At 46.3% G+C, this 22902-nt stretch overlaps 2 protein-coding genes and 1 long non-coding RNA gene across 4 annotated transcripts; 1 reads left to right on the forward strand and 2 right to left on the reverse strand.

The window, feature by feature from the left end:
- Positions 1–5647: 5647 nt before the first annotated feature.
- Positions 5648–11339, reverse strand: MRM1 (mitochondrial rRNA methyltransferase 1). The gene is made up of 5 exons (XM_027870578.1): positions 10532–11339; positions 9319–9412; positions 7119–7251; positions 6856–6975; positions 5648–6613 (listed from the first exon to the last, which is right to left on the reverse strand). Exons 1-5 carry the CDS (start codon positions 11122–11124, stop codon positions 6324–6326), a joined length of 1230 nt encoding a protein of 409 aa, XP_027726379.1. The 5' UTR covers positions 11125–11339; the 3' UTR covers positions 5648–6323.
- On the forward strand, positions 11264–17390 carry LOC114049319. 2 transcript variants are annotated; one of them, XR_003569851.1, is made up of 3 exons: positions 11264–11353; positions 12336–12551; positions 15044–17390. It is a non-coding gene; the product is annotated as an uncharacterized LOC114049319 (long non-coding RNA). The 2 variants fall into 2 exon arrangements; XR_003569850.1 differs by having other exon boundaries at positions 12336–12530.
- Positions 12857–22776, reverse strand: DHRS11 (dehydrogenase/reductase 11). Its single transcript, XM_027870579.1, has 7 exons — positions 22496–22776; positions 18027–18236; positions 15403–15497; positions 14431–14560; positions 13775–13867; positions 13253–13318; positions 12857–12941 (listed from the first exon to the last, which is right to left on the reverse strand). The coding sequence occupies exons 1-7, from the start codon at positions 22736–22738 to the stop codon at positions 12900–12902; spliced, it is 879 nt and encodes a 292-aa protein (XP_027726380.1). The 5' UTR covers positions 22739–22776; the 3' UTR covers positions 12857–12899.
- Between the last annotated feature and the right edge of the window lie 126 nt (positions 22777–22902).

Genomic DNA, 22902 nt, shown 5'->3' on the forward strand with positions numbered 1-22902 from the left:
GAGAGTTGGATGCAGGTTTTGGATGCAGAAAGTGGAATATTGAGTTTGGGGGATCCCTCAATGTAACTGGCTAGAATATAATGTATAGGGCTGAGAGTAGTATGAAATAAGATTGGGAAGTTGCACATTCATTTCTACTAAAATTCCAAATGTGTTGAATCTTTTTGGAGCACAATGTGTTAGTATACATTGACAGTTTCAACTATTATCTCACATTTTGATCCAGTAAATCTTATTGTTGGGAAGATGCCTTTTAAGGTGTTATCAAAAACAGAAAAAGAAAAAAAAAACCTATCTGTCCAAAGATCTTCATGGCATTATATGTAGTTGAAAAACTCAGAAACAACCTAAATGGTAAATTTTGATGGTTGTAGTCAAGGAAATGAAAGGTAAGGCAAAGGTAATGATAACCTTAACTAGAGGAAGGAATATGTCAGTGGAGAGAAGAGCGTGGATAAGAAACATGTTTCGGAAGTAAAATTGAAAAGACCTTGACAACTGATTGGACATGGGGGGAGGGGAGATGGAGAGGGAAGTCGAGTGTGGATAATTCAGATCTGCAATTTTTTCTATCAACATTTTTATCACCGCCTGTATGCTATGGAATGCTAGAGGCTGGAAGAGACTTCAGATTTTACTACAATCACTCCACTTTACAGAAGAGGTTTGTTTCCCAACAGTGTGTCCCTGGTCCATCCCTGGGATCAGGAGGAATGTCCCTCTTTAAATTTGGAGCTTCCTAAGAGTAGCAATAAGAGTTATAACTAGGGTATGGCAACAAAGATTCTGCACTAGGGCACCAAAATCAGATTGGGGGCAGGGCCTTCTTCCTCATCAATATTCCAGACTGCCAGCCCCCCCGTCCTCCACTCCCCCCCCCCCCGTCCCAGAATCCCATTGTTGTAGCCCCCTTGTCATGGTACACACCTTACCCACCCCACCACCACAGTCCCCCTCCACCTGTTCCAGGTTGGGTATTTTGAGGTTGGAGACCACAGACTGTGTGCTCCAAGGAGCATAGAACTCTTAGAAGCTGTACTCTCAGGGACCTTATATCCTACCCTCATGCAACTAGACTGGGGAAGGAATGCCCTCCATGCCACCTCCCCTACCTTGGGATTGTAGTTAAAGTTCAGGAAGGTACCTCACCACCATACACTGGGCTCCTTAACTGCTTTTCTGGTCTAATTCAAGTGCACCGCTTCCATAAGGCCAATCCCAATCCCCACAAGTGGCCGGTGCCCCATCCTGAAATTACTTTGTTCTTATTTTGTCTATCATTTGCTTAAGTCTGCATGTTGCTTCTTCCCAGTAAGACCGTGTAAACCTTTGCCTAGAGGGCAAAGATTACTTCATTTTTGTCTTTGTACCTAACACAGTGCCTAGCACCAATGAATGTCACTAATTGCAGGTGATGACACAGAAAATACTCCTACACCAACCAGAATACGTTGGATGGTCAGGGACATAGTTCTGCTCCTGGGATACAATTATATAAGCATTTACTCTTGGCACTTACTAGCTGTGTGACCTTGGACAAGTCGCTTAACCCCAATTGCCTAAGCAAAAAAAAAAAAAAAAGCAGCATTTACTGAGTCATCTCCAACCGTGTTGTCTCTACACATTTTCCACTCAAGGCCGCACTGGAAAGGTGGACTTCACACTTAGAGGCACCGTGAGCTTTTGCGAGGCCTTGTCTTCACGGATCCAGGCCTCTACCACATTTGTCAGCTATTTCCACACCAGACAGACGCACAGGACCATACCATCCCTTCCCTTTCCAGTTCCCCTTTACATGTTGTCTCCCCCCCCTTCCCCCATTAGACTGTAAGCTTCTTGAAGGCAGAGAAGTGTTGCTTGTACTTGTATCCCCAGGATTTAGCATAGTGCCTGACATAGTAAGTGCTTAATAACTTCTTTCTTCTATCTACATGTCTATCTTCCATATATCAGTATCTGTCTCTATCTCTCTCAACCTACCTATTTTGAAAAACCAAGACACCACCTTTGTGAATTTTGCCATCAAGACAATCGTCCATTTTCTTTTCCTTTCTCGAGGGAAAACTTGAACAAAGATGAATAGGGTACATGTGTTTCTTGGGTTTTTTTTAAAGATCCCCAGAGCCTATGATTCTTACTATTTATATTCTTCCCTACATACAAACACAGACACCCAGACATACAGACACACACACACACACCAAGGCAAATGAAATACACCCATGTCCTGGGACCTGAGAATGGGGCAACCTGCCATTTTGTTTCATCCACAACTGTATTTGGCATTAGAGGACCTATTTTGCAACTTACTACCTATGAGACCTTGGGAAAATCACTAAACTTCTTAGACCCTCAATTTGCTTATCTGTAAAATGGGGAGTTAGCTATTAATAATAAGATTTATACAGCCCTATGTGCCAGGTACTATAGTAAGCGTTTTACAATTATTTCCTCATTTAATCTACACAACAACACTGGGAAGAGGGTGCTATTATTCCCATTTTATAGATGAGAAAACTGAGGCTGGAAGAGGTTAAGTAACCCAGAGTGACACAGCTAGTGTCTGAGGCCAAATTTAAATTCAGGTCCTCCTTCCTCAGGATTCCCTGCTCTCTCTCCACTTTACCACCTCATAGCTATATTACTAGGCCTATACTCCCAAAGAGATCAAAGAGAAAAAGCACCCGTATGTGCAAAAATATTTCTAGCAGCCCTTTTTGTTATAGTAAAGAACTGGAAATTAAAGGGCTGACCAGTAATTGGGGAATGGTTGAATAAATATGGTGTATAAATACAGTGGGATATTATTATTCTATAAGACATGAAAGGGATGACTTCAAAGAAACCTGGGAAGACTTAACTGATGCAGAGCAGGGTGAGCAAAATGAGAACAGTTTATACAGTAACAACATTGGAAAGACAAACAACTTTAAAAGAATTTGGGACTCCAGTCAATGCAAAAACCAACCACCACTCCATGGGACCAGTAATGAAACATGCTACCCACCTTCGGACTGAAAAGTGATGGAAAGATGTAGAATTAAGGTATATATTTTCAGGCACAGCCAATGTGGTGACTTATTTTACCTGACTGCATATTTTGTTACAAAGGTTTTGTTGTTCTTTTCTTATTTTGGCAATTGGAGTGACAGGAGGGAAAGGGGAATTAGGGTTAGGATTCCTTTCCACCCCTGACCCCCAATAAAGAAACAAACATGAAAAGAGAACAGAAAGCCAGAAGGAATCACACACAAAGCAGCACAGCTCTGAAAATAACAAGTTGAATTTATTATATACTTTAAAAACAAGCTCTGTGACTTTACATGTATAATTGATATCAAATTGCTTGAAGTGGGAAGGAGGTGGGAGGAAAGAGAATTTGGAACGCAAAAAATTTTTTAAATGAATGCTAAAATTTTTTTACATGTAACTGAGAAATATCTAACAAAATAAAAATATATTTAAAAAATAAAAGCAAGTTCTAAGTAATATTCAGTTGCATGTACAATCCTCTCCTGTTCCACACTATACATGGAAATGCTCATTTTATTTGGTCTTCAAGTTTAGAATAAAAACAATACAGAAAAAATGAAATGAAGATGTTGGGCTTTACCACCTGTAAAGTCCCTTCCAGGTCCAAGTCTATGAAATGCTATTATCGCCACAATTCTGAAGCTAGGCATTGTGAGGTTCTGGCTTGAAAAAGAGATTTACTCTATGCACCCCAGGAAACCAGAGATGCCTCAGAAAGAAGGGGTCAGAGGCATCCACTATCCTTCCCCAAGCATTTCCTTCTATCTCAAAGCCTTTAGCTGGAGCACAGGCCTACCGAAGAACAAGGGTGCCACCTAATGGAGACACCCAGGTCTCACAAACGAATCCCAGAAACCCCAGGCGATTTTCTCAAAGCCCTGAACTCTTTCCATCCTAATGAGACCAAACTACAAAACTCACAGTCCTTCCTCTTCTCCCTGACTCACCACGCTGGAGATACACAAGGATGCACAGACAGGCCCTGAGGGACCTCATCATCAGACATCCATGAAAGCATTTTTTTTGGACATGACTAATGCAGGAATTTGTTTTGTGTAACTATACATATTTGTAATGGGTTTTGTTTTTCTTGCCTTCTCAATGGGTTAGGGGAAGGGAGAAGGGAGGGAGAATTTGGAATGGAAAATAAAATCGAATCACAAAAAATATGGAAAATTTTTGAAAAGCAAAAAAAAGAAAAGAACAAAGCTTCCCTCCATGTAGAAAGATACCATAGGAGAGCCTGCAGAAATGAGGAGAAACGGACCTAGGACAGCCAGTCCCAACATGTTGGGGAACGGTGCAAGAGCATGGGGATGCAGATGTAATAGAGGCTTCCGGTTCCCCTCCTCCCCAAAGAAGAAAGGATCCAAATTTTCAAAGAAAAGCCAGATCTGGAATGAACAAATTGTATTCTACCAGTTGTAATGGAATATTCTTGTGCCACAAGAAATAGCTAATTTAGAAAGACTTCTGTGAAATGACAGAGTGAATAAGGAGCAAGAGAGGAAAAAAAAAACACATACACTAACCCCAAATACTAATAGACATACGAATTAGATTAATGAAATGACCAATGTTGACTCTAGGGGGAGGATAATGAAACATACGTCCTTCTATGAAAATACTTGGACATGGCTTTGGTAATTGTTTCTGTCGGTCACAAGGAAAAGTTCCTGTGGTAGGGAGTGGCTGGTTGGAAATTATTGGTAAAATAAAATGATTTCCAATATATTTGAAAATAAGAAAAAAAAGAGTGACCTGTAAGCTAAGACCTCTCAACGGCAGTCCTTTTGGTCCTTGAAAAACAGAAGGGGAAACAAAGGGCATTCAGCCAAATCTACTCCCGTTCTCCCAAAGCTTTCCGGGTTGAGGAGGATCTCCAGTGGGCTGGGCTCTGCAACTGGGCACCAAAGCACCACACCAGGAGTTGGGAGACTAAGAGCTCTAGTCCTGGATCTGAAACAAATGAGCTGTGTGACCTTCTTTACCTCTCCAGGCCTGTTTCTTCCTTGCAAAATACTGTTAGGATTAGATAGTCTCTTCTGGCTCCGACATTCTCCATCAATGTTTCTACTACACGGGCAGGAGTCATTCTTCTTTTCCTTATGTTCTCCTTTTAGGCCCAGAGACCCAGATAAATTACCTAATCTCTCTGGGACTCAACCTTCCCATCTGTAGAATGGGGGCAGGGAGGGTGGACTACATAAGACAGACTCTGAGGTCCCTTCTGGTACTAAATTAGTAACCCTCTAACTCCAACCCTTGGGCTTGGGATTATGCCGATAATAACAGCTAGCATTTACCTAGACCTTTAAGGTTTGCAAAGCATGTTTTAACACGTTACGTGATCTCATTTCATCCTTGTAACAACCCCGAGAAGTAGGTGCTGTTACAATAATCTCCTTTTTTCAGATGAGGAAATTTCACCTCTCTCAAGAAGTGAAGTGACTTGCCCAGCTAGTATTTGGGCCAGAATTCGAACTGGGGTCTACTGGACCCCGGATCCAACTCTCTATCCTACCATCAGCCCAATCGACCAGTCATTCTATCTCTTTCCTCCATAAACCTCCTTTTTCTGCCTGGGGGTGACAAAGACAGACCCCACCACCACTACACACATACACACATAAGTTTAATAGCAGCTCACATTTAGATAGCACTTCGGGGCTTACAAACCATGTCAGGTGTATTTGTTCCTTACGTCAACCCTTCAAGGGAGGTGCCGTCACTTTACAGATGAGGAAACTGAGGGACAAGGGGTATAGTGAATTGCCCAGAGTCTGAAACAGGATTCGAACCCAGGGCTTCTTGACTCTAAGTCCAACAGGCTATCCAGTGTGCCTCAGTCCAGGCATTTACGGTCCCCTTGTCCTTGGAGAAGAAAGGTGAGGCACACTCTGTCCCATCCTCCCCACCACAAAGTGAACAAGTGGCTATTGTCAAAGTCACTTTGCTTCCAGCAAAGCTCAATGATACCATGAATTCCCTCCCACCAGCTCCTATACTGAAGACCCCCAGTGTGGGCTGACATTGGTATGGTTTGTGAGCGTGTGAACACACTCAAAAACACACTCTCAGGGACTCAAATGTACTTGGACTTGCCCAGTACTCAAATTCTCAGCTATCCTGATATACAAAGACAAAAGTGAAACAGTCCTGCCCTCGTGGAGCTTACAACAGATACAAAGTGGTTGGGGCAACGGCAGAAACAGGGCCTCTAGAGGCCAGAAGAGGATCCAGAAAGGCTTCACTTCATGGCAGGGGAGGCAGAGGAACACCAGCCCCACTCATGTTGAAAAGAATGACCAAAGGCAGATACACCCATGTGCACACAGGCAACCCAGAAGCGAGCAGATGCCCAACAACGCAATCAGCCCCCCCAGCAGTCTCTCTCTTCCTGATCCAGCCTCTGCATCCGCAGCTGGTGCCCATACCCTTGGGCCTTGGCTGGCTCCAGCCTCAGGTTCTTCAGAAGAAGCTGGGGATTCCTGAGAGTCACCAACAACAACACTTGTTTCTTTGTCAAGCAAGTCTTCCTGTCCCTTCCTCTGGCTGATGATGGAATGGAGAAGGATCCCTGTTCAACACAAAGAGGACAATGACTGGATTGTGGAAAGAAGAGAAGGAAAGGGGGAAAATTGGGGAAGATAAGAAGAGAAGAGGGGAGTGGAGGGGAGGAAAAAGGAAGGGAGGTAAGGAGAGAAGAGGAAGGGATGAGAAAGGACGTGTGGCAGGTGTGGGAGGAGGGGCTGTTTGTGTTTTTATATTCCCAGCACTTAGCCCAGTGCCTGATACATAGGGAGGTAAGGGAATCCTTACCTGCAGCCACAGAGACATTCAAGGACTCCACTTCTGGGGTGAGCTCCCGCCCAGGTCGGATGGTTAGTAGAACATGACACAAGCTTCTGACTTCATGGGATAGCCCAGAACCTTCATTTCCTATACGGCAGAGACGGGGCAGAAGAGTCAGTACTGCCCATAACTTGAGCTTTGGAAAACAGATACAGCAGGGAAGGGGTACAAAAGAAGAACAGAGAAATGCAAGAGGAATCTCATCAGATAGCTGGATTCCTGTAACCTACCTAACACCAGGAGAGTAGATCGGTCCCAGAGGAACTCTACACAACTGGCAATGGGGATGTTAGAGCACTGAGCAATCCCAGACCCTGGACAGCCCACAGTGCCAGCCACAAGCCAGCCTTGTTGAGCCTTAGCCTGGCAAGGGGAAGGAGAACAGTGTGATTTTCTGATTCACCACACATTATCAGTAATACTATTTAATTAATCAACAACTATTTATCAAGAGCCTTCTATGTATCAGGCACAGGGCTAAGTGCAAGGAACAGAAAGACAAAAACAAAAAACAGCCTCTACGCTCAAGCAGTCTATATCCTAGGCTACAGGAAGCACACAAAGAGAGAAAACAGGGGACTTATAGTGGTTTGCGTGTGAAAGAAATCAGGCTGAGGGCAAAGAAAAATGCAGAAGTTGGGAATTCCATCTCTACTGCAAGGTTCCTGGAATCTAGGGGAGATTAGCAAGAGCTTTCTGAATCCTTCTCCACCATGCCCCTCGTCCCATGCAGCTGCACCTTCACTGTTTCCCTATTCTGAAACACTGGCTCCTCACTGCCCCGACCTGGAGAATGGAAAGGGGGCTGCTAAATATGGGACAACATTGCCTCCAAGTGGCCAGCAACAGAGATACAGCTAAAAACCCAGAAACAAAAATTGAGACAAAAGATTTTCAGGGGCCTATCAGCCTGATTTCTTCCCAAGGTCAAGTACAGTTCTGGTTTAAGACAGCCACACACCAGTCAGACTGACCAAGGTCTCCAGGTAGGTTTAAGGAGAGGCTCTGAAGCAGGTTTTTGGAAGAAGAAATCAAAGCTATATCTGGTCACATGAAAAAATGCTTTACATCATTACTGACTAGAAAAATACAAAACAACTTTTATTAAAACACCTATTAGATTGTCTAAAATGATAGAAGACAAAATGACAGATGTTGGAGGAGATGTGGAAAAAGTGGGACGATAATACACTTGGCGGAATTGTGAAACGGATCCAACCATTTTGGAGAGCAATTTGGAACTATGCCCAAAGAGTTATAAAACTGTGTATACCCTCTGACCCAGTAATTCCATTATTAGAACTGTTTCCCAGGGTGACTGGGGAAAAAGGAAAAGAATCTATATTTTCTAAAATATTTATAGCAGCTCTCTTCATGGTGAAAAAGAAATGGATGGCCATCAATTGGTGAAAATGGCTGAATAAGTTGTGGTATATGATTGTGATGGAATATTACTGTGCTGTAAAAAATGATGAGCAGGTAGATTTTAGAAAAACCTGAAAGGAACTTGCATGAAATAATGAAGAACGAAACAAGCAGAACCAAGAGAATGTTGTATACAGTAACAGCAATACTGCAGCTAAGCTATTCTGAGTAATATGAACATTCAAATCAACTATAAAGAACTTATGAAGGAAAATGCTATCAACCTCCAGAGAGAGAACTAATATATGGAAGTAAGTATTGAATGGTTCCACATATATATTTATATCTAATGTTGGCTTCTCTAATGAAGGGTTGGGAAGATTGCAGGGAGACAACTTGGAACTCAAAATGTAACCGAAAAAAATTTTATTTTTGTTTTTTTTTCCCAAAAAAATTTAAATAGAAAATTACAAAAAATTACATGTAAAAAAATTTTTTTTCTCTAATTTTTCTGTGTCCCTGGTGTCTGGAATATAGAAGAAGCTTAGTAAATGCTTGACACATTGAACTGAAGGGAATAAAACTGAACTGAACACTCCAAAAAAAAAAAAAAAAAGGAGAGGCTCTATAGTCTGGGCCCCCCTTTAGCTAGACCTCCAGGGGCATGGAGGCATTGGATCACTCTTTGGGAATAAAGTTCAGAATCCCAAACCATAACATTAGATTCATCTGGGACTAAGAAACTAATCCCCCCTGAAATCTAGAATGAAATACAGACATGATACCATTACCATCTGTCAATCTCAGCTGCTCTGCTCCCCATTCCACTAGAGTTATAGCTAGATAATCAATCAACAGCGCTTTAGTAAGCACTTACTATGTGCCAGGCACTGTGATAAGTGTTGTTGATACTATGAAAAAAAGAAAGAAAACAAAACGAAACAAAACAAAAACAAGCCCCTCAAGGAGCTCACATTTGAATGAGAGAAACAGGTATATACAAAAAAGAATAGATACAAGGTAACCGATGAGGGGAGTATACTAATCCACTCCACTACTAATTACCTTCAGCAAGCCTGGAAGATCATCAGTTGCAAAGACATCCATTACTTCCATGACTCCTGCACTGGCCTTGCTAACCACTGGGGTCAGGGGGCAACTGCAAAATTCAATTTCAATTAGACTCAACAAACATGTTAAGCACCTACTATGCACAAGGCACTAGGGACAGAATTAAAATAGTACTAGCCCTCAGAGTTTGGATTCTTCTAGGGCAGGGGTTCTTTGCCTAGGGTTTATGGATAGACTCTGGGGAAAGAAACAATCATTTATTTAGTATTTACTATTTGCCAGGCATTGTTTCCAGGGGACATAAGAACTTGGCTGGGGAAAATTATCTTATTATTATATTTCATATATGTTTTATATATGTACATATATGTCATAGAATTACAGCTTATTTTCAAACCTTTGGTTTCCTTGTAACCTTATGTATTTTATTTCATGCATTAAAAAAAAAATGAACCTGAGAAGGGGTCAGTAGGCTTCCCCAGACTGCCAACGGGGGTCCACGATGCAAAAAAGGCAGTGAAGTCAAAGGATCTGAGTTTGTATCCCAACTTAAGTCCAACCTGTGTGACCTCTGCTATTTAGCCTCTCTGGGCCTCAGTTTCCTCACCGATAAAATGAGAAGTATCATGATGAGGTATCATAATACAGTGGGGAAAAAAAAGAGCTGGGTTGGAAGTTTGAGGAGCTAGGTTCAAATCAGGTACTCTCTCACTACCTGAGTGACTCTGGGCTGTTTCCTATCTGGAAAATGCAGAGAGTGGAACGGATGACCTCTAAGGTTTCTTCAAGTTCCAAAGCTACTACTTAGTGAATAAACACATATTTGAGGAGGAAGACTGAACTAATAGAGAGGATCTGTTGAGAAACCACAAGTTTTCCCCACCCTCCAGCTCCAAATTTGTTAAGTTACCCTACACTCCTTCCAACTCACCCCGGGAAGCTTTGGCCTCAAAAGGGGATGAACGTAATTAGGGAGGAGGTGGAGGGGAGGGAGTGAGTGGAGAAGAACACAAACCACAAATCTTGGCCCACAAGAGGCTGATGGGCAAGAAGCTTCCAGGTCGAGGCGGAGGCCACAGGCCAGGAGCTAGGGGGTGGGCTATCTACAGGCGGCCGGTGGGGTTCGAAGGGAGGTCGAGTGACTTGAGGCCGAGCAGGCAGGGTGGACGGTCCCAGAATGTTGGGGAAGGAGGCAGAAAAGCTCTACCTGTTCCTCCGGCTGGTAATGACCTTGTCCACGCCCAGGAAGTGCGCGGTGCGCAGCACGGCGCCCAGATTCCGAGGGTCCTGGATCTCCTGCAGGATTAGCCACAGGCGCCGCGCCGCAGGCCCCTCCGCCGGCCCGTCCTCTCTGCCCTCCGGCCAGGCTTTGGGGAGTAGCGGGGCCACCTCCATACACACGCCCTGATGAACTTGACCCCGGCACAAGGCATCCAGCTCCCGCCGCCGCATCAGCTGCACCGGGACGCCCAGAGCCTCGGCGGCTCGGGCCAGTTCGGCCCGCGCCCCGTGTCCCGCGCCTCCCTCATGGAGAAGGAGACGGGCCATATTCCGACGGGAGGCCCGCAGGGCTAAAGCACAGGGCGCCAGCCCGAACAAGACTTCCTGCCGCCCGACCAGGGGCAGGTCGTCCTCCCGGAGGCGGAGAAGCTCCGCTCCCCCCGGCCGGGCCTCAGGCCGGGGCCCCGCCTTCCAAGGGGGCCGCCTCGGGGAAGAGCTGTTCCGAGAGAGAAGCCGGGCTGAAAGAAAGGCAAAAGCGCGCCGGGCAGCAGCCCCGGAGCGAGCCGGCAACCGCAGCATGTCCCACACACTTGCCACCCGGCTGCAGTCCTATCTACGGTATAGACAAGACAGCGGCCACTCCCTTCCCGCCTAGGGGATCCGGCCTTTGGGCCCGACGAAGGCAGAGGAACTAGGAGTCCTGGCTCCTAGCGGCATCGGGAGGTCCAGGGTCTCCAGCCAGCACCTCCGCTACGAAACCCAGGCGGCTAGAGGAGAAGGCAGGCGACGCACGTGCATCCACACCCACGTGAGCGGCCTTCGGGCTCCGCCCCTTCGTAGTGAAGGCAGAGTAGGACTTTTGGCGCAGCGTTAGCAGAGCCAGCTAGCTCAGCCTGTGGCTTGTTCCCACAGCGCCACCTGCTGGGTCGGGGGGAGGGGTGGAATGGGGGCCTGGAATCCTTGACCCCATCATCCCTTAAACTTCAGTTTGTAGGAGATTAAGGTTTCATTATCCCTGTTCAGCCAGACCTAGAGTGTTCATGTTCACAGTGACCTGTGTCTCAGGATGGACAGAGCTTTTAAAAATTCTAGATAGGAAGGTCTGGGAAGGATTCTGGTGACTCCCATCCCTTCCAGGTTGGGGTATGGTGAGGAGCAGAGAGGACCCCATAGGGTTGTGACTCATGCCTAAAGAGAAGGCTGTGCCTGTATGAAGTCTGTATGTGACTGCTGAAGATGACAGAATCCTGTGTGGAACAGGGTTATCTATGCAAACCAAGTGTCAGTGGATGATCTAATGATGATTTCATGAAAATGTTATCAATAAAATTAATCTCTCTCCCTCTCCCCTCTCCCGGGCTATTCAGCCCAATATTCTGCAGGGTTACATGGGGCATTGTATTTCTTTTCCCTGACAAGATCAAGACTTAGAAATGTAAACCAAAGTTTCCTCCTAACATGGTTGTACCCTGATCTAATCTTTTTTTGGAGCATGCTTATACCTGCATCACCAGGAGCCCACATGGGGCTCCTTAAATTTACTATTCACTCTATACCCTTTCCATTTCTTTCTACCACCAACAGAACAACCTGCCCCTGCCCCAGCACCCAGTCCCTCTCTTTCTCTCTCTCCCAACCCCAGCCCTAAAAGCAACAGAGCTCCTCTGGATGGAGGACCCCTCCCACTCAGAGAGTCATCTTAATATGCTATAAACCCCTACCCCAGGGAAAGGAGTAAGTGGAAATAAATTCCCAAAGCCAAAAGTTTGTTTTTTCTTTTTTAATTCTAGAAGTGAAAACCTGTTGGGAGACAGGGCCCTGATGTTGTCCGGCTGCTGCAACCAGTGTGGAAAAATCCCTCGAGAGCCCAGGGTCAGAGAAAAGGGAAGAAGGAAGATTAGCAGGAAGAAAGGGAATAGAGAAAAGGAAAAGGAAAGAAGCCCGGAGCCAGAGGGGAGGGCCTGCTCCCAGACCCTGAGGAGGAGGTAGGGTGAAGAGAAGCATCAGTAAGTACTGCTTCTCATCTTGGCCTCCTTCTCAAGGAGGAAAGGAGATAAAAGAGGACAAAGCTCAATGAGCTCCAAACAATGAGTAAGGGGTAACAGATTAAGAAGTGAAATAGACAGGAACCACCCCACCACCCACCACCCAGTTTTCATCTGTAAATCACATCTGCACATGAAACAATTTGAGATTACAAAAAAAAAAATTTTGGTTTTGGTTTTTTAGTTTTTTTTAGTCCTGGGGGCAGAAGAAGGTGATTGAGTCCAAGGGTCAAAAATTAACACCTACAATCCAGATTTAGGAGCCAGGCAGTAGGGGTCCATGCCCCAGGCTGGGCTCCCAACCAGATGCTATGTCACCTGTTCCGTTGGCATTATCTGGATGTCTCCAATCTGCAAACAGTACAGTGGAGTGGGCAAGACTTAAGCTCTCTCAACTATCTTCTACAACCCCCAAAAAAAGGCTATCTCCAAAGCTAAAGCAAATTGCTGAGAACTGCCACACATACACACCCACCCCTCCAAGCCTCTAGTTTCATTTAGAGCTTTCTGTGAGTAGTCAATCTAACAATCCCTCCCTCCGATCCAGAGAGAAATTAGTATAGCTACTACATAAACGTACTTCCCACTTCCATTATCTTTTCCACTCTTCTGCTATAAAGTCCTGAAGTCCCCAAAGGAGCAATAGTCAGGTCTAGACTCACCTGGACATGTGGTGGGGTGCTGAGGACAAAGATGACGGCTTCAGCTACATCCTCAGGTTTGAGACACTGAGAGCATCAGGAGAAGGGATGAGAGACCATTCCTATTCCTGTTCTCCACCTCAATCCCCCCCTCCCCCGTACACCTATCCTCCTCTTCCTGACTGAGGCCCTCAGTCATGGAACATCTACTGATTATAGGACTTGGCCATTCCAGTAAATGATGCTTTTGGCTACTTGAATTTGGGGAGTTAGGAGGTCATCGACTTGAAAACTGGATTGAATCAAAATTTTTTAGAGCTGAAAGGTACCTTAAGGATCATCTAGTCTGACTCCCTCATTTTACAGCTGAGGGAAATGTGGCCCAGAGATGTTAGGATTTGCAAAGTCACCGAGCAAATCAGAAACAGAGCTGGGACTGGATGGAATCCAGGCGGCCCCACTCCTAGTCCAAAGCTCTCTGAACAATACCATGAGGCCATGTCCTCTCCCCTATGGCTCAGTGTCCAGCCCTTCAGATCCCACCTGGATGTGCTCGTAGGTCTCAGCTGCTTTCACAGGGTCATTGTCATGAAGTTTGAAGGCAAATCCTGTTTCCACCAGCCCAGGGCAGATGCACTAGAGGGGCAGAGGGTGCCTGCTCAGGGGGTAAGCCTCCATTTCCACTATTCCTCCCCTTCCCCATTCCCTATCCCATGGGAGGGAAAGAAAATCAGCAAAAAAGAACGAGCCACAATGAAAGGGTCACAGTAAGGGAATTCAAGCCCAAGAGCTCTTATGCAGAAAAACCATCAACTGCCCAGCCTGCAGAAATGACCACTCAATGTCCAGCAACCCTTGCATCCTCTACAAAGGACATCAACTGGTAATCTACTCTCTGATAATCACATCAGCCACAACCCAATCCCATTGCATCCAAGCGGCCTTCTTGATGCAACCCTGCCCCAGGTCCTCCCTTCTGCCTCAGAGCCTTCGCCTGGTCATTTTGTCCCAGATCAGAGGAGAAAACTGAGGCTCAGGTCAGGGCCATGAAAACAGCAGAGACAGGAAGAAACTCAGAACTTCTGTCTCATTCCCCGCCACGTGTGAAAGCACTGTGCATCGGGCCAGGAGAACCGTACTCCCTCTAAGGGGGAGGTTCACCCGCCTTAAATCCCCCCTTGGGACAGGTGTTCCCTCACTGTGGCTCGGATGTGAGTATTGGCCTCTCGAAGCTCCTGCCGCAGTCCCTCGGTTAGTGCCGTAATGGCAAACTTGGTTGCGCTGTAGAAATGCACATCAGACTGGGCCACCACCCGGTAACCCGACATGCTGCAGAGGAAGGGTGAAATCAGGATATGAGAGGAGAGTCCATCCCTTTCTCACAACTAGCCCCTTCAAGGCCCTTCCTTTGACTCCTTCTCCTCAGTTATTCTGCCCTCTCCTCACTCCAAAATGTGTACTTAATACCTTAGCTTCTCTGCCCTCTCCTAATCCACTGAATTTGCTGACGATTCCCTTCACCTCTCTTTGAACTATACCTGAAATGTCCTTCCCATCAATGGCCATTCACAGGATCACAAGATTTAGAGACTCAGCCCAGGGATTCTTAACCTGGTTTGTGTCATAGACCCCTTCTCAGAATGTTTTTAAATAATTGAAGGAAATATTAAATTTCAGTTAGAAGCTAGTGAAAATAAAGATTTAATTTTTTTTCCCCCATCCAAGTTCATAAACCCTCTTCTATCCTTGGGCCCCTTGGGGAACTCTAGGTCATAAACAGTCCTGATCTAATGCAACCCTTTCCTTTTACAGAAGCAGAAACTGAGGTCGACAGGTGTGGTTAGATGACTTGCCTGGGGCTAGACAGCTAGCAGAGTTGGGATCTGAACCCAGGTCCTCTGAATCCAACCACTATTACCATGCTGCCCCTCAGTTCTTCCTATCACTTGAGCAGCTCCTGAGAGTCTATCCCCTCCCCTCAAGGAAACCTTTCCAGGCTACAACTGGCCCAGGAACTCCCCTCAAATCCTACTCATATCAAATACCTGTTCATATCAATGACATAAATACTGCTGCTTTCTTCTGAGACTTGTTTCTTGGTCTAATCTAATAGTTAATCACAAAACAATGGCACTGAACCATCGCTGCATCAGCACCCAACCCCCATTCACCTGCTGATGTTGATAATGTGTCCATCATCCACACTCCTCTCCCTCATGGACTGGTATGCCTCCCGGGTACAGATACTGACGGCCAACACATTCACCTGCAGGCAAGGATCGAGGATGGGGAGCTGAGAAGTCCAACAAGGAATATTTTTGGGTTGAACCAGTCCAAGCTAAAACTGAATGAGTCTGAGAGTGCTGAGGGGGAAGGAGTAGGGGACTGAGATGACTATGTGTACTTTTAGTAATTTTTTTTTCTTCTCAAGACTGTTTAAAGCCATTGGAGCTGGAGGATAAGGGAGAAGGAGATTTACTTTCTCTTGCATTTTTTTCTTAAAAGTCAGATGTGGTATTTTAACCAAGGCCTGTTAAAATTCCTAATCTCTTTCCATGTAGCCTCACAGCATTCTTCTCCCACCCCTCCATTACATGTATTTTTTACAAAAAAGCTAACAAGCAAGCAAACTGGGTGATGACTTGCAAATGAAGACCTGAAATGTTTGCTATCATGTCCTGCCCTAACCCCTTCTCAAGCTGCTACTCATCTCCGGAAAAAGAAAGGTCCGTGTTCCATCAACAAGGGATCTGCCTCAATCCCACACTGCATGGAAGAGCAGGACAACTGCAAAGGCAGCAAAAGATTGGCTCCTTTTTGTCTCCTTCTGAAGTAGTGTCTTATTGGTGATGAAGAGGACAGCAAGAACCATACTAGTACCAAAGTCTTGGGGGCCAAGGAACCAGGAAACTTCCCTGCCGCAACTACCCAGGGACCTCTACGAATGGGTTTGCCCAGATCTGCTATAAACAGCACATTTTAGCTTCCAATCTATATATTATAGCCTCCACACTGGGGCATCTCCTACTAAATGCCTTGCTCTCAGAATTTTTGGTGGCACTAGCCCTGTGCTTCATTTCCAAACAATTCACCTGGCATCAGAATGAGGAACTCATGATAAACTTAGCCTAAAAATATCTTCCCCCAGTATCCTCCTCCTTTCCCTCTGGCCCCAACTTTCCATACTTCCTACTATCATTTTCCTTAAAGAAATTCCTGGGACATGGAAAAGATAGGTTAGGTGGGGATCCCAGTTAACAATCCCAAAGGGTTTACCCACCCACACATAGAAGAGACATGAAATGGCAGCCTCGTCTTCTTTTTGGCTCCTTCTCCAGCCTATCTACATGCTATCCCACCAACCCCATGCTCCTGGCCTAACAAGAAGTTGAACTAGCTTGGTGGGGGAGCCCCAAGAGGCCCAAGGAATTACCTTTCTGGGCCCCAACAAACCCACATGCCTCTGACCTTACTTGTCCTAGCGAAGTGGGGCACTTCCAGAATCTCCACTCTCCAAAGAAAATGGCAGGTGAGGAATTGGCCCTGCTGTGACCCCACCGTGGCCCCACCAGGCTCACTGCCCATGGATAGAGATAAGCCTTTCACCAGTTCCTCACATCTCTCCTTTCAGGGAGAGAGGCAACTGGGTAGGAGGAGATTAGATGTTTCTCCTTATCAGGTGTCAGACCTAAACCTCAGGAACAGAACACCCGTAGTGTGGACCTGCTTCAGCTCCCAGTGATGTCAGCAGATGAGGCATATACAGGGAAAGGGGGTGAGGTGCTTTGCCCATCTGAGACTTCGTACCACTGTGCTTTGTACTGGGCAAACGTGAAAATAAAACAAAACACCAGAAAGTAAACCCCAGATCTAAGCAAAGAATAATTTCTGAGCAGGCCAAACAGAATCCAAGGGAAAAAAATGTTTTTTAATAATAGTAATAATAATCACTAGATCAGGGACAAAAAGATCTCCTATCCCAGAGGGAGATGGTAAAGACAGGTTGACATCAGAAAAGTCGAGGAGGGAGGTTGGGCAGGAGAGGAATCACAAGACAATAGGATCCACCCAGAATCACACAGGGCTGGGTCAGAGAAAGTCAAATCTAGAAGCTGTATCACCTAACTCCCAGGACTGTGCTCTTTCCACTATACCAAAAGTCATGTTCATTCTTGTCAACAGGAATGGAATAAAGTTTTGGGGGAAGGAAGAAGCTACCGCGTTGTATATAGTACTTAATCTTTCAAAGGAATTTCACATAAATTATCTTATTTGATATTATAACACTGTGAGTTAAGAAGAATGGTACCCCTCTAGCAGACAGCCTTGGAAAAAAGCAGGCAATTACCAAGTGTTCATTGAGATAAATTATATATATTTTAAAGAAGAGGAAGCAGGAACTCATAGAGGATAAGACCTAAGGTCATACAGCTAGCTACTGGCAGCAGCTGGAAAACAGAACAGAGACGTCCTAATTCCTAGGCTGCTGCTTTTTCTGCTAGGCAGTAATATTTTCCCAATCTTATAAATTCTCAAGAAATAGATATACAGCCTAACTCCAGGGTCAAAAAGGAAGCAGTAAGGCTAAATATTATAGTTTGAGGGAATGAGGGGGATTATTAAATCTTCTTCTGTAGAGAGACATATGACTTTCCCAGGGCCCCATTTAGTAAATCCTGGTCCTGGATCATCCATTCCAAGAAGTCAACTGTTCCACAACATACCCCATCCTCTAAGCAGACAGTCTTCTCCTTCCCTCCCACCTCCCACCCCTTACAAAAGCTACAATTCTTACATTCAGCATATCTTTCCAACCACTGGTGTGGCCACTGAGTAGGGGCTCAGGCCGGGCCAGGCCAGCATTGTTGATGCAGATATCCACACCCTTGTGTTGAGTTCGGACAGCTGAGAACATGGACAGAATGTCTTCCTCATGGGACAGGTCACATTTGTAGGGGACCAGAGTCCCTGGGTAGCCAGCACTCTGACACTCAGCCGCCAGTTTCTGGAGATAAAGAGAAGAAATCTGGTCAGGGGACTAACAGATCTGAGTTGTTAAGCGCTCTCTCTCTCTCTGTTTCTCTCTGTCTGTCTCTCTGTCTCTGTCTCTTTCTCTCTGTCTCTCTCTCTCTGTCTCTCTCTCTCTCTCTCTCAAGTCACAACTCTCTCACCCTACTCCTTCAAACATAATCTAGCCACCCCTGCCACAAAAGACTAGTTTTCAATAGTCACCACCAACTTCCCCCCAAACACCTGATGGTCTACTGCCTGGGTGATGGAGAGAGAGAGAAGTGAAGTTAGGTCCTAGTGCCAGGTCTCAACTCTCCAATCTATAGAATGGGAAGAGAATCTACCCAACCTCCAATTGTAAAAAAGAAAGACCCAGGGTCGAAAGCACACCCAGGAAAAGAATAATGTCTATCTCTATCTAGAAACTCTTATCCCCTGCCCAGCAGCTTACCCCAACCTCCTTTCCTCCACTCTAGCAAGAAAGTCACTGAGCCAGTAAAGCCAGAGCTTGTAATCTCTACCCTGACAGGTCTGGAGCTATTCTTCCTACCTCCCACTGGAGCTGCCAGAGAGGAGCCTCCCACTTACCTACACTACACTGGAAAAAGAAGGAATGATGTGCAGAAAGTTTGCTCTAGATTTCTCACAGATTTTTAAATCAGGCAGGAGAAGGCTATGCCTAGCCTCAATTCTCCTCCAGCCACCCAGTGCCATGCCATCCCCAATCTCCCCTCCCCTAATAGGAAGTGCCAAGTACCCTGGATATATTCTCCCTCTTCTCTCCTCCTTCAAGCTTTTTCCTTGGGATCTTAAGGTAGGTGACCTGATGACATGAACACATGTCTCCTTGTGAGGCTCCCTGCAAACTTGTGCTACCCCAGGAAGGGTACAGAGTATCCACTCTGCCGTTAGAGGAGCTTCAGAACAGTAAGGAAGCCTGAAACAGAGACACTAGGTAGAGAGGCCAAGACAGAGAATGCAGAACCAGACAGACGAAGAAAACCTCTAGGACCCTGTGACACTGCACAAAAACTGTCCATGAGGTGCAGTAGCAGAAGGAAAACAATCTGGTAGCTGGGGGTGGGTAGTGCCCATTCACTCTGGGCACCTGGGCTCTATTAAAGACATTCGGGTGCTGGCTCCAATCCAGTTTAGCCATCTGCCAAGGTCTCAGAGCTCCCTTCTTTTCCTACCAATGAAAGAACCTGTAAACACATAATTCCTATGGCTCAGAAGCAGTTTCCATCTCCTAATCTGACCAGGTACAGGAATCCCTTGCCAGATAGCTAGGCCTCAGAGAGTCCTATGGAGAAAGCAGGCACTGGCTTTTAAAAAAAAAAAAAAAGCCAAGGTCTAGGTGAAGAAGCAAGTGATTTGCAATGGAAACTCTGCCCCCCCTTCTCTATTTCTCCATACCCATCCTCCTCCCCAAAATAAAATTCAAACACACAAGCCATCCCTCTTCTCTAGACTCAGAATGGGCAAGGTCAAAATCCTTTCCAACTGAGTACCCCAGACTTTAGACCTGGAGGAAAAAGGAAGGAGTGGAGGCCAAAATCCTCTGGGAAAGAGTCTGGAGGAAAGGGTCATGGAAATTCAGTCTTTATCTCCTTCCCATCACCCAACCTAGCTTTCTGTAACTCTTTCTCCAGAAATCTCAAATAATTTCATTTGCCTCCACCCAGAGGTATTGTACAGAGGTTGAAACAAAGACTATATATATATATATATCCAGGAGTTTATTTATCTGGTTAGACTGAAAGCCTGTTTGGAACTCAATGACTGGCTTCCCTGGGGTTGTTTGGTCCTGAAAGGTATGACTATTTTGGTGTCAAGGGTCAAGGGATAGAAAACTGGCTACAGGGTAGTGAGATCCAGATGTCTAGTGACCAGCCTGGCCCTCTGGACAACCAGACTACACTGCCCAGTCACAGGGCTGGGACTGAGCCCTGAGCTGCTTAGAGCTGACTGGAATGGAAGGGGAGGGTAATGCAAAAGATAGGTGGAGCCAGGTGACCTTGAGAATATCAGAGAAGCTATAAAATGAATCACTAGTCAGCAGTGTCTAAGGCCTAGAACTCTGCCCAAGAGAGTGATAATCTTCTTTCTCACAGACCTTCACCCACATCAGATCTCTACACTTCCCTGAAAGGGACTTTGAAGGGAGGATGAATGATAAAGCCCTTCAGCTAAGCACTAGCCCACAGGCCCTGGAAGAAACAAGACTCTGATCTACAGTAGAAACTCCCTCTGTGCCTGTAACCTGCTTGCTCCGTCCAGCTCTGATTTCTGAGCACTTGATATCCATGACCCCAGTAGCCACCTAGCTCTTTTGGGGAGTGGGTAATGACCTAGGAGTTATCTGAGTCTCTTCTTGGAGTTCACATATTTAAACCTTAATTCAACACAATGTCATATATGGGACAGTGTAAATGACAGACATATTCCTAGTATCCTGGCTCCATAAAAGATAAATAAATTGTCATGTAGTCCATCCAAGTTAGGACTGGGAAGGAGATATTAATTATCAGGAATCCTTTCTGTGCTAAAGGCTCTTTAGAGAAGGCAACACCCTGACCTGTTCTTGCTCACTCGTAGGTCTCCGAATCCAAAATCATAATGGTTATTAATTACTGTAATTGGCTTAAGGCCCTAGAGAAGCACAAATACACTCCAAAGGGAAGGGGGTGGAGGGTGAGGAAGGAGAATGTCTCTCAAACTGGCTGCCTGGGTCCACCTGGCCTAGGTCTGTCTGGAATAGCAAAACAAGTAATGAAATGAACACCCCTTCTTCCCCCACTGATGGCTTCTTTTTTTCCTATCTCTTCTTGACTTCCCATTTGACTAATGTTCTCTTACCCTTTCCCTTCTCTTCTGCTCTAAATCCAGAGAAGGCAAGCTATCTGGGTGAAATGCTAGAGGTAAAGGATCCCATCAGTGTGGATGTCCTGGGGGTAGGATCAAGATGATACCTGGAGGAAGTACCAGATTTAGGAATGATCATGTTTTTAGGCAGGCTAGGGGTTCCTAGCCTTTGATAGCCACAGAGAAAGTTTCCAACCAACTCTGATTATCTCCCTCATTGATCATCCTACTTCCTCTAGAACTAGGGTTCTGTCCATTTTTTGTGTCTTAGTCCCCTTTGAGAGTCTGGTGAGGCTTATAGACTCTTCAGAATCACCCTTTGAGCTCCCCAGCTCCTAAAAACTACTGGGTCAGTCCATCTCCCACTCATCAGGGCTCTCCTTCCCTTCAATCCCTGCAACTTACAGCCCCCAAACTTCCCATCACAGCTCTTCCCTTTTCCAGATCCCCAACCCCAAATCCCTGGGAATATAGTTCTATCCCATAGATCCCTCAAGGACCCCTGCACCACAAAACCTCACTATTACAGCCTCCCCAAGATCAGAATCTCCAACCCCTCAGCACTGAAAAGCTCACAGAGACCCTGTACCTCAATCCCCACTATTAGAGCCCAATAACACACATTTCCAGTAACACTGTTAAAAAGACACTAATAGACTGCACATGTATAACCTTTATAAAATTGCTTTCCTTCTCAGTGAGGGGGTAGGGGAGGGGATGTTAGAAGAGAGGGAGGAAGGATGACAGGAGAAAATTTGGAACCCAAAATTGGGGAAAAAAAAAGGGGGTTAAACGTTGTTTTTACATGTAATCAAAAAACATCAAAATTTTAAAAATACACTAACAAACATATACCAAAAAAATACACTCACAAAATCTCCATGTTCAATGTCCCCACTCACACAGGGAATTCCTGATCAAAGCCCCCCAGATACCCACAATCACAGCCTCCTGAGATATCCCTGAACCTGAAATTTCTCACTATTACAACCGAACACACATACAATTCCACTATCACGGCACCCCCAAACACAAAATCTTCATGGTCACAGTCCCCCACCCACAAAAGGCACCCCAAACCCCCACTGATTATAGCCCCTACCTCTTCTGGCCCGAAAACACCCTCAATCAAGCTTCCTGAGAGACCTTTGTACCTTAAACTCCTACTAGTTCAGCTCCCCCCAACACATTCATAAAATATCACCCCCAGAGGGCACCCCGAATTCTCACTGATCAGTCTCAACTTCTCCGCCCCTCCCAGCACGTCCACCCCTCCCGCTCACCGCCCCCCAAGGGCACCCGCACGCCACCTCGACGATCCCAGCCCCGCCCCTCCCCCCGGGCGCCCCAAGTTCTCCCCGACGCGGGCCCGGGCAGTAAGTACAGTACCTCGATGTTGCTCACGGTGCGGGCGCACCCCACCACCTTCAGTCCGCGCTGCACCAGGGCTCGGGCCACGGCCGCCCCGATGCCGCCGGAGGCCCCCGTCACCAGCGCCAGGCGGCCCCGCCAGCGCTCCATGCTGGGGGTGCTGCGTTCCTTCCGAAAGCAGCCGGCCACGCCGGCCACGCCGACCCCGAGCCTCGACCCCAGCAACAGTTCTGCCTTCTCCGGCAGCCCTAGGGAGTCCATCTTCCACAGGCCCGGCGACCGACTGGACCTCTCGGCTCGGCTCGGCTGCCCGCCGACCCTCACTCAGTGGATAGGCCAGTCAGCCGCCACTCCGGCCCTACCCCCTCCCCGCCCCGGCCCCGCCCCGGCCCCGCCCCGGCCCCGCCCCGGCCCCGCCCCGGCCC

The sequence above is a fragment of the Vombatus ursinus genome, unplaced genomic scaffold (assembly GCF_900497805.2).
Source record: "Vombatus ursinus unplaced genomic scaffold, bare-nosed wombat genome assembly UNPS02014797.1, whole genome shotgun sequence".
Taxonomy (NCBI): Eukaryota; Metazoa; Chordata; class Mammalia; order Diprotodontia; family Vombatidae; genus Vombatus; species Vombatus ursinus.